We start from the raw sequence: 15,666 nt of genomic DNA, 5'->3' as shown, positions 1-15,666 counted from the left end.
GAACAGGAGGGGAGAAGCCAGCACTGAGACACCTTGGGCCAGGCTAGTGGTGCTAGGTAGAGCTTGCCAGCTGCAAAGAGATTCCGTGGGGCTGGGGAAGGAGCAGCCCCAAGATTGGGAGAGGAAAGCATCTCTCTGAAGAACAACAAATTCTTCTTATTTCAGTGACTGGGTTGAGTCTTCTTGAGCTCCTAGAGGACAGCAGGGTCTGTCAGCCTGATCCTGACTGTCAGGGCAGCTCATGGTTTATACAAGAGAATCCTCTAATAAGGTGGTTGAGCTCAGAGTACACATGTATTTTACATCAGAAAGCTCAGTAGTCACACACAGGACTGCCAGGGTGTAGTTCACTTTGGCGCTCACCCACAGCGGGAAAGAGGTTTTTGTAGAGCAAGCAGGAGTAAAATGCTCTTGAGAGGAGTATACGCCTCTGACTACTTGGTAGAACTCACAGGATGAGGTGAGTTTCGTGCTGATCTAAGGGGCACCTGTAACCATGAGCCCCGCAGTGGGAGTGGGGTCCTTTCCCTAAGAGGTGGCTTTCCCTTCTCTTTTCCCAGGTGGAGCCACCAGGGGAGCGCGGCCACCATGGCTCTGAAGTCCCTTGTCCTGTTCTCACTGCTGGTCCTGGTGCTGCTGGTGCTCGAGGGGGCCCAGGCTGCTTCTGTCCAGGATTTCCAGAGGAAGCACCTGGACCCCAGGATTGGTCCCTTCAGCCCCAACTACTGCACCCAGATGATGAGGAACCGGAAACTTTCAGGAAGGGTCTTTAATACCTTTGTGCACCAAACCCTTGCGGCTGTCCAGGCTGTCTGTCGTGAGCCAAATATCCCTTGCAAAAACACGAAGAACAACTGTCACAGGAGCCCGTACCGAATGAGAATCACAGACTGTATCCTGACAAGGCGTCGCCCCATAATTACCTACACATCACGGCACCGCAGCGCACACATCGTTGTTGCCTGTTTTGGGAAAACACCTATGCCTGTCCACTTTGATGGTTCCAGATAGGTCTTCACTGAGGCCGGAGAGAGATGCACCCCCAAACCCACTCATTCCCCTGGCCCCTACTCTCCTGAATAACTCAAGTTGGGCTCCTGGCTATCCCACACCTGCATCCCTGCCTGAGGCTTGTACCACATGGCTTTGGGGGTGAGACACTCTTGTGTGGGGCCCTCTGTTAATCTCCTCTCTGCTTCTTTCAATAAAACCCACTTGCAAGCTGAAGCTGCCCCAGCCAGGGACTGTGTGTGTGATGCCTCCCTGCAGGGCTGAGAGCTGGGAATTGGGCAGCTCTGGGGAGCAGCAAGGGGAGAAATCAAGTGCCTGCTCTTCTGACTCTCCTTTTCCACTTGACCAGAGAGAATCCTTTCCTACAGATTCTCAGATGCCAGTGTGACATTTTTAAGTGTTGGTTGTTTTATAGAAGGGAGTTGTGGGACTGGGGGTGTCCTGGTGGGGGGCTGTGTTTGGTAACATACATGTGGAGGTCTCTGCTGTGTGGGGCCTCTACTGCTAACCCAGACATCAGGATTGCAAACTCCTTCTGGCACGAATCTCAAAGTTGAGTGCTAACTTGACACTAACCATATTCACTGATTTTTCTTAAAAAGGAAAAAGTTCAAAGTTGTTTTTTTTTTTCAAATCAAGGAAGTTTTAGGATTCTGTGTTCTTAGCGGGCAGGTAAACTTGACGCAGGATAAGAATAGAAGAACTGGAAAGGAGACACATGAGGTCAGGAACCTGTCTCACACAGGGAGGTGGGGGTGGATGGGATTAACATGGCCATTAATCCAGCTATAGAAACTATCAGAACACTGTAGGGAGTGTCAGGAGCATAGACCTGAAGGTGAAGGTGTGGAGATGAAGGAATAAACCATCCACCCACAAAGACGACCCCCTCCCTTCCGAAAGAAGATCAAACCTCATGGGGCCCCCACAAAGGAGCAGCAGTCCCTTTGCCCGTCTGGGACTCTGCAGGTGATTCCCTTCTCCAACTCTCTCCCTCTGCAGGGCCGCACTTCCTGCCTGCCCGTGACCTGCACCATGCCTGGGCTTCTCTTCCCTGACCTCCCTCAGTGGAGGCAGCTCTCCTAAAGGCCACCTGTCTGCAATCATGCAGGCCTCTCTTAGCATCCTGTGCCTTTCGATGCAGCCCTTTCTGCCTGCTTGTGTCTATGCTAGTGTACTTTATTCTTCTGTACCTTTTATTTTATTTTTTGTAAAGATTTATATATTTATACATGTAAGAACTGGTGTGGGGGGCTCCCTAGTGGCGCAAGGGGTTAAACGCAACCTAAGAAGCTATCAGCAGCCTCTGGAGCATGAGTTTGATTCCCAGCCAGGGAGCTACCCACATGGCTCAGCAGACCTCTCCTGACTTGCCCGCTGCTCCCCTCAGCAGTGTGTTTCAGTCAGTCTGCCTGTTCTGTTCCCTACTCTATCTCAGGTGAATCCTCTCACCCCCACCCCCATACCTCTGGCCTATATTACAGTTCTTGTATGAATAAACAAATTAATCTTTAAAAAAAAAAAAGAACTGGGTGTACACAAGAGCTGCAGGGTGAGAAGATTCACCAGATCTACTGAAATACACTGCTGAAGGGAGCACTGGGCAAGACAGGAGAGATCTGCTGTGCCATGTGGGTTGCTCCAGCCGGCCAGAGATCGAACTGGTGATGCAGTTGTTAGGGTGAAAGGATATCCTGAGCAAACTCCATGCAGGTTGTGTGTACTCCACCCACACTCCAGACCAAAGACATCAAGACACTGGGATTCCAGGTCAGCGGAATGGGTAGGATGCACTCATTCATGAGTTTATCTCCCTCTTTTTGTCCCTGAGTTATTGATTTCTTCATTTTCCCTTTCCCTTGTTAATAAACCTTTTATTAACCTTTCGTGTGTGCCTGCAGTGGAGTACTAATAAATAAGTCCCTTCTAAGCGCGTGGGTGAGGACCCACAGTCAGGCAACCCATTTCATATTGGGGTTGCTATGTTAACACAGTGGCTGGCAATAGCTTGATAGCGGTGTCTAACCCCTGCGCAAACAGGGAGGCTCTTCTGTCCCTTTTCAAATAAACCTGCTCTTTCAAAGAAAACTACCTTCTCTTTCTCCTGGAAAAACTTGCTTGGGAAATTCGCTGCGTGCTGCTGAAAGGGGAGCTCTCGTGAAACTGTTACAGGGCAGGGAGAGGGGCAGCCCAGCCCCCACAAACCTGCCTGCTCTAAATAGGTTCTGCCATCCGCCGCATCAACACAAAACATATGAGACTTTAATGGGAAGGAACTTTAATAAATTAGGAAACAATACAGGAAAGGCAAAGAATATAGTTTCTGAATTAAGTACCCAAAGTTACCCGTCCTCTTGTAGGTAAAACTCCATCCAAATAGCATTGGCCCAGAGCAAGGCCCCAAAGCCTGCCACAGGTCTAAAGCATCTTCCAGTGGGAACCCACAGAAAAGGACCAGACAAAACCAAGTCTGGAAGGAAAAGAGAAAATCAAAATCAAGACAAAAACTGCGATTGTCACCTCCCCATGGGTCTCTCACCCACATCTGCGTCACCCAGGCCACGACCAAAAGGCAAACACAGTTTCTTCACGTGTCTCTCGGCTCCATGTGCCTCCTCCGGGTCTCCTTCTGGCTCTGCATCCTGCTTCCTTCCTTCCTCAGTCTCCTCTGCAGCTTCTTCTCTCCCTGCTCAGCTCCACCCTCCTTTTGTGTGGGGCAGGAAACCTGGAACCTCCCCCTTTCCTGAGGACCACCCTGTTACAAAACCTTTTTCCGGAATGAACCCAAGGTCCCGGCACTCCAAAACATCAGACACACATCTGCATCTCAGCTCCTCCTCAGCCCTGAGGCTTTAAATATGTCTACGCTCCCAGTGTCTTCTGCCTTTGTGACCAGCTAATCTGTTGTCTGTTGCAGCTCTCCATGGTAAATTCTCCTGTCCAATCCAGCAGCCACTGGGCCCTTGTCCCAGCTCTACCCCACCTCAAAACAGCAGTCATCACTCCAAAAGGAGGCCTTCACTTAACAGAATGAATGATAGCTGCATCAATCTCTTTGTTCCCAAGTGCTGCCTCTTCAGTCTTTGCACTTTCACTTTTTCCTTGAATTTGAAATCAAAGCCTGTTCACATCCACTCTTGCCTGCTTATATGCAGCCAGACCTCAGAGCACATGTCCTGCCACTTCACTACATTTATTTCTAGTGTTGTGTGTGTGTGTGTGAAGTTGTTAGCACTTTCTATATATATTGCCATGTCATCTGCAAATAATTAGAGTTATATTTCTTCTTTTCAGTTTGGTTCATTTTATGTGTTTTCCTTCCCTAATGTCTTTGACAAGGGCTTCTGATACTATGCTGATCTCACTGGTGAAACCTTACTGGTGTGGGTGCACCAGGGTCCTTCTAAGATAGACAAGAGCAGGACACTTGATTGGCCTGGGGCAATATGTCTACATCATAACATGGAACTGGAAAGCGTTGGGAGGGCCATGACTGATGGACTTTTTATCTCACCAACTGATCAGTGGAAGACTTTGTGAATAAGGTTAGAGATATGGTGGGGGGGTGGGTTGGGAGTCTAGTAGCACATCACCCTCCGAAAGCCCAAAATCTGGTTCTCAGTTGGACCCACCCTTTTCTCTGTCCATAACAAGGCCAGGAACTGGCTCTGAGAACTACCTGCATCCCATGGCTTGCTCCTCCACTGCCATTTCTTTTCTTTGTCAGTGCAGAGTTGCTGATGGGACAAGTGGGTGTGCCTGTCTTCCTGATTTTCTGAAGCTTTCAGTTTTTCACTATTGAGCATTATTGGGAGCCGTGCTACTCATGCTGTCTGACAAAAGTCTGGGCTTGGGGCAGATTTCTGAAAAATGTGGAATCTCGTTAGCTGACTCAAGATTCTCCTCATTTGTTTATGGCTAGTTTCTACCATTGCTAAAATACGCATTTAAAAGTAAAACTGCAGGGGCCTCCCTGGTGGAGCAGCGGTTGAGCGCTGGGTTGCAGAGCTGCCCGCGGCCTCTGCGGTGCCGGTTCAATCCCCGGCTGCTCCCCGGCCACCGGAGGAGGGTCCCACATGGCCCGCAGACCTCTCCTGCTGCCCGCTGCTCCCCTCAGCAGTGTACTTCAGTCCTGCCTGCTCTGCTCCCCGCTCTGGCTCTGGTGAATTCTCTCACCCTCCCGCGCTTCTGACTATACCCAGTGCTTATGTAAATAAATAAATCAATCTTAAATAAATAAATAAAAAACTATAAAAAAATAAATAAAAGTAAAACTGCAAATACTGATCAATCACTGAATAGCCAATTTGATGACAAATGGCACTGCATGATACAAATATTACATTTTTTTATAAAATTAGTAGTTCTCTGTCAAAAGGCAGCAATTCAACATTTGGCCTTACCTTAACAAGTAAAAAACTTCTGGGAAAAAAAGGCTGTAAACATCCCTTGGCCAAGTCTTTGATATGGAGATGTGGTCTTTTGAGGCAAGGGCTAATTGGAGAAGGAAATTCTTTTACTTTAAAGTTAAAGATAGTAGTTGGGTGGCAGAGGCGAGCCATGCTCCAAGTATAAGAAAATTCCTGTTAAGCCAGGAGACCCATAGCCGGCTCCTGCTAAATTTTTCCTGTTTGTTTAGGGCTAATTCCCCTGGATGTAACAATTGATATGGTAGCTGTTAGAGCATGCATTAGAGAATAAGTCAACAACAATTTTGTTACTAGTTAAGATAATAAACATGGCAGCACAAAATAATGCATTGGGAAATAGTCAATGTTGCAATTACTGATATGCCACGTATTAACCATTTTAATAACCAAAAGCTAAAACCATCTCCTCCCTGAACCTGATGAAATATTTTTAGTTCTGTAACAGGGTGGTCCCCAGGAGAGGGGGAGGTTCCAGGTTCCCTGCCCCACCCAAGGGAGGGTGGAGCTGAGCAGGAAGAGAAGAAGCTGCAGAGGAGACTGAGGAAGGAAGGAAGCAGGATGGAGCCAGAAGGAGACCTGGAGGAGGCACATGGAGCCCAGAGACACATGAAGAAACTGCTTGCCTTTTGGTCGTGGACGGGGTCACACAGATGTGGGTGAGAGACCCACAGCCAGGCAACCCGTTTTATATCGGGGTTGCTCTGTAACAGTTTGGCGCCCCACATTGGGCGCCAAATCTGTTACAGGGCAGGGAGAGGGGCAGCCCAAACCCCAAAAACCTGCCTATTTTATATATAGGGTTCTGCCATCCGCTGCATTAACACAAAACATGAGGCTTTAATGGAAAGGAACTTTAATACAGTTAGGAAACAATACAGGACAGGCAAAGAATCTAGTTTCTAAATCAAGCACCCAAAGTTACCTGTCCCCTCGTGGGTAAAACTCCATCCAAATGGGATTGACCCAGAGCAAGGCCCCAAAGCCTGCCACAAGTCTAAAGCATCTTCCAGTGGAGACCCACAGAAAAGCATCAGAAACAACCAGACAAGCCCGGAAGGAAAAGAGTAAAATCATAATCAAGATAAAAGCTGCCATTGTCACCTCCCCACGGGTCTCACCCACATCTGTGTCACCCAGGCCAGACCAAAAGGCAAGCACAGTTTCTTCACGTGTCTCTGGGCTCCATGTGCCTCCTCCAGGTCTCCTTCTGGCTCCATCCTGCTTCCTTCCTTCCTCAGTCTCCTCTGCAGCTTCTTCTCTTCCTGCTCAGCTCCACCCCCCTTGGATGGGGCAGGGAACCTGGAACCTCCCCCTTTCCTGGGGACCACCCTGTTACAGTTCCTTAAAACAACAATCAGCAATCTTACAGAGAAAGGAACTTTCCCTTGATCATGAAGTTAGATTAGGAGACTAGGCTGACTAGATAAGTAGAGGAGTAATAGGTAGAAAACTCTTTGTTTAGATTAGAAGATTTCCTCCCTTAATTGAGAGCTGGGGGCTAGGGAAGAGTCAGTACTGCTTGCCTGGCATTAACGCCTTCCAGGCCCTTGGTTCCTTAATTTTGAATCAATATTAAAACAATATACTATAGATAATGATTTCTAAATAAAAGCCTTCTGTTTTTTTGCTTTAATTGTAACAGGGTGGTCCCCAGGAAAGGGGGAGTTTCCCTGCCCCACCCAAGGGAGGGTGGAGCTGAGCAGGAAGAGAAGAAGCTTAATAGGAGACTGAGGGAGGAAGGAAGCAGGACCGAGAGCCAGGAGGAGACCTGGAGGGGGCGCATGGACCCAAGAGACACATGAAGAAACTGTGCTTGCCTTTTGGTCGTGGACTGGGTGACACAGATGTGGGTGAGAGACCCTTGGGGAGGTGACAATGGCAGTTTTTGTCTTGATTTTGGTTTTGCTCTTTTCCTTCCAGACTTGTCTGGTTGTTTCTGATGCTTTTCTGTGGGTCCCCACTGGAAGATGCTTAAGACTTGTGGCAGGTTTTGGGGCCTTGCTCTGGGCCAATCCTGCTTGGGTGGACTTTTACCCACGAGGGGACGGGTAACTTTGGGTGCTTGATTTAGAAACTAGATTCTTTGCCTTTTCTGTATTGTTTCCTAGTTGTATTAAAGTTCCTTCCCATTAAAGTCTCCTATGTTTTGTGTTGATGCGGCGGATGGCAGAACCCATTTAGAATAGGCAGGTTTGCAGGGTTTGGGATGCCCCTCTCCCTGCCCTGTAACATAATCATTTGGTTATAGTTAGTCTAAACTTTATAGGTTAGTTAGAAATAATCCCTTTGTTTCCCCTCCCCCAGGTAGCTTCCTGCCCTTTGTTTCCCCTTGCCCTTAGTTAATCCTTCACTATGGCAAACAGAAATGTTATTTACTGTCACATAGGCTTTTTGCTAATAATAAAATGACTGTTTGGTTGTTTAAGGTAAATGACTACTCTAAGAACATTTTTGTTTAGCAACTGTGCCTTCTTTAAGACAAAGAATAATAAATGTCAGACCTCTGCAAGAAGGCAAACAGACCCTTGGCTGCTCTTGAAAAAGATGTGATGATTGTTATCTTCCTACTTTAATGCATATGCTTATGCACTCACAGTTTGCTTGAAATGTATAAATAAAGGACTGCTGAAACCCTCAGCAGGACGATGCTTGCACCCTGACCAAGTGTTTGTGTCTCCTCATTCCCCCTCCCTTATCATTTCTCTACAATTGCGCTGATGCCTTCCCATCCTTCAGGAACCCCTGACACCCAGACTGCTGTAGCTGGCTCGCGACGGAGCATGATGTCAGTTATGGGTTCATCATAGATGTAAAATCAGGTTTCTTTTATACCCATTTTATTGAGAATGTTTCAAATCATAATGGGTCAGAGTCTTGTCAAATACATCTTCAGTGTCTATAGATAGGATTTTGTGATTTCTTATCTTTCTTTGGTTGATGTGGTGAATGACATGAACTGATTTGTGTATGCTGAGTTCTCCTTGCATCCCTGGAATGAGACCCACTCATCATGACATTTGATTCTCTTAACATATTGTTGGTGTTGAGTTGGCAAAATTGTTGTTGCAAGTTTATGCAACTATGCTCATCATAGGTATTAGACTATCCTTTTCTTTTTTATGCTTTCTTTGGTTTGTGGAACAAGGTAATATTGGCCACAGAAGATGCAATAAGTAGTGTTTACTCTGTTCAGTTTTATAGAGTTTGAGGAGGCTAGCTATTAGCATGAAAAAATCAATAGAAGCAGTTTTAGAGTGTTTCTTTTTGTTTGTGATGGAACTAATTCAAGTATACGACTAAGGCAGTGAGTAGAGCAGCTTCCAAGATAATGCTGTTTTGTTCAATGTCCTGACCTTAAAAGAATGAGGGGAAATTCCAGCTGCTTTGAACTATATGACATTATTTTGGATCTAGTTTTGTTCTATGTTGTTGCCGCTAAGGTCAGTTTCCAAGAACCTACTGACAACATTGCCTGTGGATTTACTTTAATGTTAATGAGTAGCCTGATGCCTTTACTAGCTATCCATCCTCGAGGCCACATGGATGGTCTTTTGTTCTATAAGAATGCCAGCTGCTGTGGGACCTGTACTCACATTCTATTTGCACACTGTTGGTCGGCACATGTTTTATTTGTCATTTAACTTCCTAGGAACTGGGGTACCTCTAACCACGTCCAACCCTCTTGGATCCAGTCCTCATCCCCCAGATGACTCTGTAGATAATAGATCTTGAAGTTTCTCTTGTGAAAATGGGAGGGAGGGAGAAGACCAGGGAAAGCCTCAAAGAAGACAAACAGGGTGGGAGCCCATATGGACTTCTTCCAGGCACTCTGCTGGTGGATCCCTGAAGATGATAAAACTAACAGGGCAGCAGTCTTCTTGCCCACCTGTAACTGTGCAGGTGCTTCTTTTCACCAACTCTCTCCCTCTGCAGGGCAGCAGCCTTCCTGCCTGCCCATGACCTGTCCCATGCTGGGACTTCTCTTCACAGATCTCCCTCAACAGAGGTAGCTCTCAGGGCTGCCCACCTGCAACCATGCAGACCTCTCTCAGCAAACCTGTCCCTTTTGGGGCAGTTCTTCCTGCCCACACTCATCTCTCACCTCTCCTCCTTCCTCTTCTTCCCTTAAACACATAAAGCCCACACTGCTCCCAGGAGCACCAGACAGGTCACAGGCCTGGGGGCCCAGGGTAGTTTTGTCCCACTGACCCAATCTAGGCTGCACGTTACAATCACATGGGGATTTTAAAACACATCCCCAAACTCCCAGGCCTCACCCTCAGAAGTTCATTTAAATAAATTTCAACAAATTGTCTTAAAATTCATTTGAGAGAATTGAGTTGGAAAAAGATTAGTCTCTCTATGATGTTCCCCTTCACTCTCACATGACTCCCAAGCTCATGACACTTGTGACACCAGCTATGTGAGAGGTTTCCCCACAGGAGTCTTTCTCTGTGATGGTATCTGGGTGTTCTACAGTTATATCAATCCTGTCACCATCTACTGGAGATACCAGCAGACCCTACTGGCTGAGGACTCAGCCCCACAGGACGCCTCCGGCCCTGATTCACACGTCCCTCCCAAATCCAGGTTGTCATTTGTGCTTCTAAACAATGGACTATAAATCTAAGTAAGCTCCAAATCCAGGTTGTCATTTGTGTTTCTAAACAATGGACTATAAATCTAAGGTTTCCATGACCCTCTCTTTGGGTTTGATTAATTTGCTAGAGTATTTCATAGAATTCAGAGAAACACTTACTTACCTTTACCAGTTTATTAAAGTGTCCAGTAAAGGAAAGAGATAAACAGCTAGATGAAGCAATACATAGGGCAAGATCTGGGAGTCTCTGGAGCATAGCTCCCATGGAGTTAGGGAGCATATCCTCCCAGTATGTAGAATGTCCACCACCAGAAACTCATAAAATCCCATACTCACATAAAATCCCATACTCTTGGAATCCCAAGAGTATGGGATTTTATGGAGGCTTCCTACATAGTCATAATCAATTATTAACTCCATTTCTAACTCCTTTCTGCTCTCTGGATAATAGGGAGTGGGGTGAAAATTCCAAGTGTCCTATCATGGTTTTGTCTTTCTGGTAACAGCCCCCACCCAGGAGCTCACTCATAGTCACCTCATTCATACATGAATACTCCTAGTGCTATTATCACTTAGGAATTTATAAGGTTTTCAGGAGTTCTGGCTAGGAAGCCAGGACAGATACCATATGTATTTCCTATTGTTGCACAGGGATCCAGTCATCAATATTTTTCTAAAAGATCCCACATGAGTGTAACATGAAATGAGAGTTGCTGGAACATTTGCTGAATTTGCTTCAAAGCTTTGCCCACTTTAGTATCAGTCTATGATGACTGTGAGATCATTTAAGCTGATACAGGGATATATCTGAATTCTGATTTATCCAATTACCTTCACTCTCCCACAATATGTAATTAGAATGTAGAAAAGAAAACAAATCCAGGAGAATTTCAATCTTAGTCTAGTCCACTTGTCTAGAACTGACACCTTATAAAAGCGTTGAGCATATATTCTATTTTGAGGAAAAATGAAAGAATCTCCACAAGAGGGCCTGTAACAGGAAGAGACCTATTACCACAGAGAACTTTTCCATCTGACAGAGTTATCTGCATCACAGAGCAAACATTTGTTTACCAAACATTTCCTCTTCTCATCGTCCTGTGAATTGTATCCCTCTCATTTGAGGACCCAGACTCTTCCATTTTCTTAGTTCAGGAACATATAGAAACCTACCTGCTTGATTTCTTTTTGAGTTTCATATTTTTGGGGAGTTCCCATATATACTGAAATTTTTCCTTCAGTTAATTTTTTTTTTTAAACTGGTGTCTCAGTCAAGAACCTAGAAGAGTAGAGGGAAAATCCCCCCCTCTTTTATACCTAAACTGTACATTCTCAATCCCAGTCAAATTCTTAATCCCATTCCTTCAATTTCTAAATCAAATATCTGTTCCAAAACCCCAATATTTCTGCAACATTTCATCATTAAGTAAGACAAGAATGTTTTTAGATTTCTCAATCTATGTTTACTCTCTCGCATTCCAATAAATAATAGGGGAGTTGACTCCCAGGTTAGGGTGAATTATACTCTCTACTACTATGAATACATTACATTTCAAACCTTATCTGATTAAATATAGAAATGAACAGAAAGGATGAGGAATACTTCAATCACTACATTAGAATCTGTGTGTGAAAATACTATTAATGCTGTAAGAAAGATTAATGCCTTCTCCAAATAAACATAGGCAATGGTTTCAGGGTATGTATGGAAGGCTGTGTGTAAGCAGAATTTGAAGGGGTGGAGGACTTTATTGTTCCAAAGACTGGAAGACACAAGTGTGAGGGGAGTTACACAGATGCACAGCTGGGGGAAGCTAAATAACCTCAAAGGTAATCTAGCCAAAATAGTTCTCTGTGAAATATTGGTAGCAAATGCAGGCCTAAATAGCTTCCAACCAGCAACAATGACGTGAAAGGGATTTCAAACACATTCTCACACTCTCGGAATGCAACAGAGAACAGTTTTATTGCTGTGAATACAATATGTGACAAGGCTGGGCAGAAGTTGCCAGGTTAAAAATGGAGACCTGGCTTTTCGCCAACCTCTTCTCTATTGTCTTCCTTCACAGAACACAGAGTTCAAAGCAGAAAAGAATCCTATTTCTTTTAGTTCCAATTCTAGGCTATTGTAAATATTCCAATAACTCCCAATATCTTCTTTCTTCTATGGGGACCAAGGAAACCAAGAAAAGAAAAACCAGAAGAGTGAACGTGTGCCAAGTGTGAGGGAAAGTCAAACAACCTTATCTAAGTGTACAGGAACCAATTGATAGGGAGGGTCGCTCTTCTGAGGAGGGTTACAGGCAATGATGAAGAATTTGTGTTGGGCAACTTCTCTGTAGCGACAGTTAGGATACTTCCCCCCGGTGAGGCTGCACTGCGTCATGTTGACAGGCTTTGGGCTCTGGTGGCAGTTTTTCCAACCATTCTTGCAGGTAATGTTGGGCAACTCACATGTGGCAGCCACGTTCTGGAAGGAGTCGTGCAGAAAAGTGTTTTCAGGCTTACAATACCGGGTATAATTATTGACACCACTCATTCCCTTGGTGCATGGGAGAGGGCTTGGCTGTATATGCTGAATTTCAAACCAGTGAGCCCTGGTGAGATAGGTAGGCCAAGCACAAAGTGGACGCACTGGCCCCCATAATCCCAGCAGGGAAAGGAAGAGAGGAAAGCATCTCAGAAGATCTAGTGCCATGTTTTCTGTGTAGGAAAAGGAAAGATAACAGTAGTTATGGAAGCAGTAACAGGAAAATTAGCGTTCATAACTTTTAGATTTTTATCTTTTAGGATTCATAGTTTTTCTGTTTTTGTTTGTTTGTTTGTTTGTTTTTTAAAAAGAAAACACCTCTGTCTCACTAAGTGTCACAATTCTAGGAAGAACCTCAAGCTCAATGAAGAGAACTATGAAGTAAGGAGAACTTTCCTCTGATTGGCAGACCTCAGTCTTCTTTTTGTCCTATAATCACAGTTTGGTGGTCCCCATGCCAGAAACCTTGTCTCCTTCCTCCTGAAATGTTTACCCTATGCTGATTTGAGCCTGACCTCCCCAGCCTCTCTGCTGCCCTGCTCTCTCCAGTGCGAGGGGGCTCCTCTTACCTCCCTCGCCAGACACCCACCGAACAGAAGCAGTAGTTAGTCCCAGGCTCCGGCTTTGCGGGCTGTTCTCTTTGGCTGGCAGGAGCTGACTGCATGTGTGTGAGTGTTGGGTTAGAGGGAGGGGAGTTTCTCTCAGGAAAGAGAAACCTAAGGCTTGGCAGTAGAACTTCTTATGCAAAGTGTGCAGAGACTCTTAGAGTTTCAAACTTGCTGCTTAAAAGAGTATTGATATCACTGTCTACACAGGAAGAATAACCTACTTAGAGAAACAATGTGACTCAAAACCCACAGTTTTGAGGAACTGATCACTTCCTAATGTGGAGTGCACTGTTTCCTTCCTGATCTGAACTTTCGGTTTTGGAAGATCTGTGATTTCAGTTCTTTTTCTTTTTTTTTTAAGATTTGTTTATTTATGCATACAAGAGCTGGGGTATAGGAAAGATATGGGGGGCGGGCGGTGGTGGTGAGAAGATTCACCAGAGACAGAGTGGGGAACAGAACAGGCAGACTGACTGAAATACACTGCTGAGGGGAGCAATGGGCGAGTCAGGAGAGGTCTGCTGTGCCATGTAGGTAGCTCTCTGGCCGGCCAGCAATCAAACTTGTGCTACAGAGGCTGTGGATAGCTGCATAGTGCTGTGCTTAACCCCTTGCGCCACCAGGGAAGCCCTGTGATTTCAGTTCTTTAGGAGAAAATATACCATGTAAATTTGATATAATAGTTGCCACATACTTGGTCATGTTATAGTTTTGACGACAGACTTGAATGAATTTTTTTTTTATGCATATGCTTGTTAGGCCAGATGCTGGGCAACTGAGATTCAAGATTGTATCACCTAATGAAAGAGACAGGTAAATAGACAAATACATTAGATGATAAATATAAATAACGTGTCTGGCTATAATGGAGGGACCCACAGGGCACTGTGAGGAGAGAGTAGAGAGAAGAATTGTTGGAGGGTACAAGACCTGAGATGAATTTTCAGGATTAATTAGATGTTAGGTAAAGGAGACGGTAAAGACACCCCATGGAGGGAACTGTGTGGAAGAGTGCTCCACAATCATGAAGGAGAAGAGCAAATTAGAATATCTGCCTCTAGAATCTGTTCTTCCCTTTCCACTGGTACTTCAAAGCCCTTATACAGAATTCCTTGCCTCAAGGCAAATTCACAAGAGTCTTCAGCATGGACTCCCTGCCCCTAGTCTCTCTCCTTTCCAATCTGTCCTTTGTATTACTTCCATTAAACATAAATATAATAGGAACACACTCTTACCAAATGTTTTTAATGGATGCAATGAGCCCAGCACAAAAAGAATCTCTGTTTATAACAAACTTTGCAGGAGACAAAGTTAATATACTATAATCAATGGTTTTCTTACATAACAGCAATGAACAATGGAATTTGAAATTAAAAATCCAAAATTTACAATAGCACCAAAGAAAAATAAAAAACTCATGTACAAATCTGATAAAATATGTACAACATCAAAGTTTTAAAGGTGATGGATGAAACCAAAGAAGATCTAAATAAACAGATATTCCATGTTCATGCTGAAGAAAACCGGAATGTCACTATATTGATACCGGAATTGTCAGGCCTAGTCTCCCAGCCAGGAATGGATTCCAGGCTGCAGGGCAGCGCTGAGCCCCAGCCGCTAGACCCCCCACGGGTTGGTGTCTCACGAAGCCGCAGCAGGAACTTCCCAGACGCTCAGACAAGCAAGCAGGAAGAGGCAGTTTGTTTAGAGAAAGAAAAAGTTTATTGAGGAGAAAAGGAACAGAAATAAAGTGGGACTCCCAGGCCAGGGGAACCAGGCCTGGGAGGGGCAAGGAAGCCAAAGTGGAGTCGTGTCTCAGGGAATATATACTTTCTTTCCCTGATTATTCTAAAGCTCCACCAGTCTCTTTGTGATTGGTCAGTTCTTGGCTGTCTCACTTAATTTGCTACTTAGTGGGGGATCTTCACATTCCTTATCTAACAGGTTTGTCTTTCCCCATTTGTTACATCCCCCATTTGTTACATCTTTATCTTTATGGCCTAGTCTTCCGGGAGAGCATCTCCACACCTTATCTTTATCACCTGAAGAAAACCAGGACCATCCTTAACAAGATTGTCTGTGGTCCTAGGATGTTTGTTTTTCCCCTATTGTTAACAATGGTCCTAGGATGTCTGTTTTTCCCAGTGGAATTGGTTACATTTCCTTGGTTGTCCTTATCTCTGAAGCCTCCCTAAATTCTTCAGAGGTCCCCTCCTGTACTGTCCCTAAAACTGCCTAATAACCCTAGCTTGCCCTGTCTCAATATCATATGTCTCCTTAACATAAAAATTTTTTTAGGGTGGTGGCAATTAAGATGCTTTAAATGCAGGAAAAGCTTCTTCTTTTCCTCATAAAGGCCGGAAATAAATGGTTATTGAAATAGAATATTGTTGCACATGATATTGTAATTGCTGAGACACCATGATAAGGTCCAGAACACTAGCCCAAAATACTCACCTTGACTTATTTGATATCTTATGCTGAAGG

The 15,666-nt window shown here is 44.9% G+C and overlaps 2 protein-coding genes across 2 annotated transcripts; one reads left to right on the top strand and one right to left on the bottom strand.

The window, feature by feature from the left end:
- Positions 1-455: 455 nt before the first annotated feature.
- On the top strand, positions 456-1,011 carry LOC311175325 (ribonuclease pancreatic-like; the record flags this gene model as incomplete). Its single annotated transcript, XM_084240218.1, has 2 exons — positions 456-460; positions 561-1,011. The coding sequence occupies 2 exons, from the start codon at positions 456-458 to the stop codon at positions 1,009-1,011; spliced, it is 456 nt and encodes a 151-aa protein (XP_084096344.1).
- An 11,263-nt stretch (positions 1,012-12,274) lies between these two features.
- Positions 12,275-12,739, bottom strand: RNASE6 (ribonuclease A family member 6; the record flags this gene model as incomplete). The annotated part of the gene is made up of 1 exon (XM_084239820.1): positions 12,275-12,739. The coding sequence occupies one exon, from the start codon at positions 12,737-12,739 to the stop codon at positions 12,275-12,277; it is 465 nt and encodes a 154-aa protein (XP_084095946.1).
- Between the last annotated feature and the right edge of the window lie 2,927 nt (positions 12,740-15,666).

This window comes from Talpa europaea, assembly GCF_964194135.1.
Source record: "Talpa europaea genome assembly, chromosome: 8".
In the NCBI taxonomy this organism is placed as follows: domain Eukaryota; kingdom Metazoa; phylum Chordata; class Mammalia; order Eulipotyphla; family Talpidae; genus Talpa; species Talpa europaea.
Note: the sequence above shows the minus strand (reverse complement) of the source record. Positions and strands in the feature narration are given on the sequence as shown.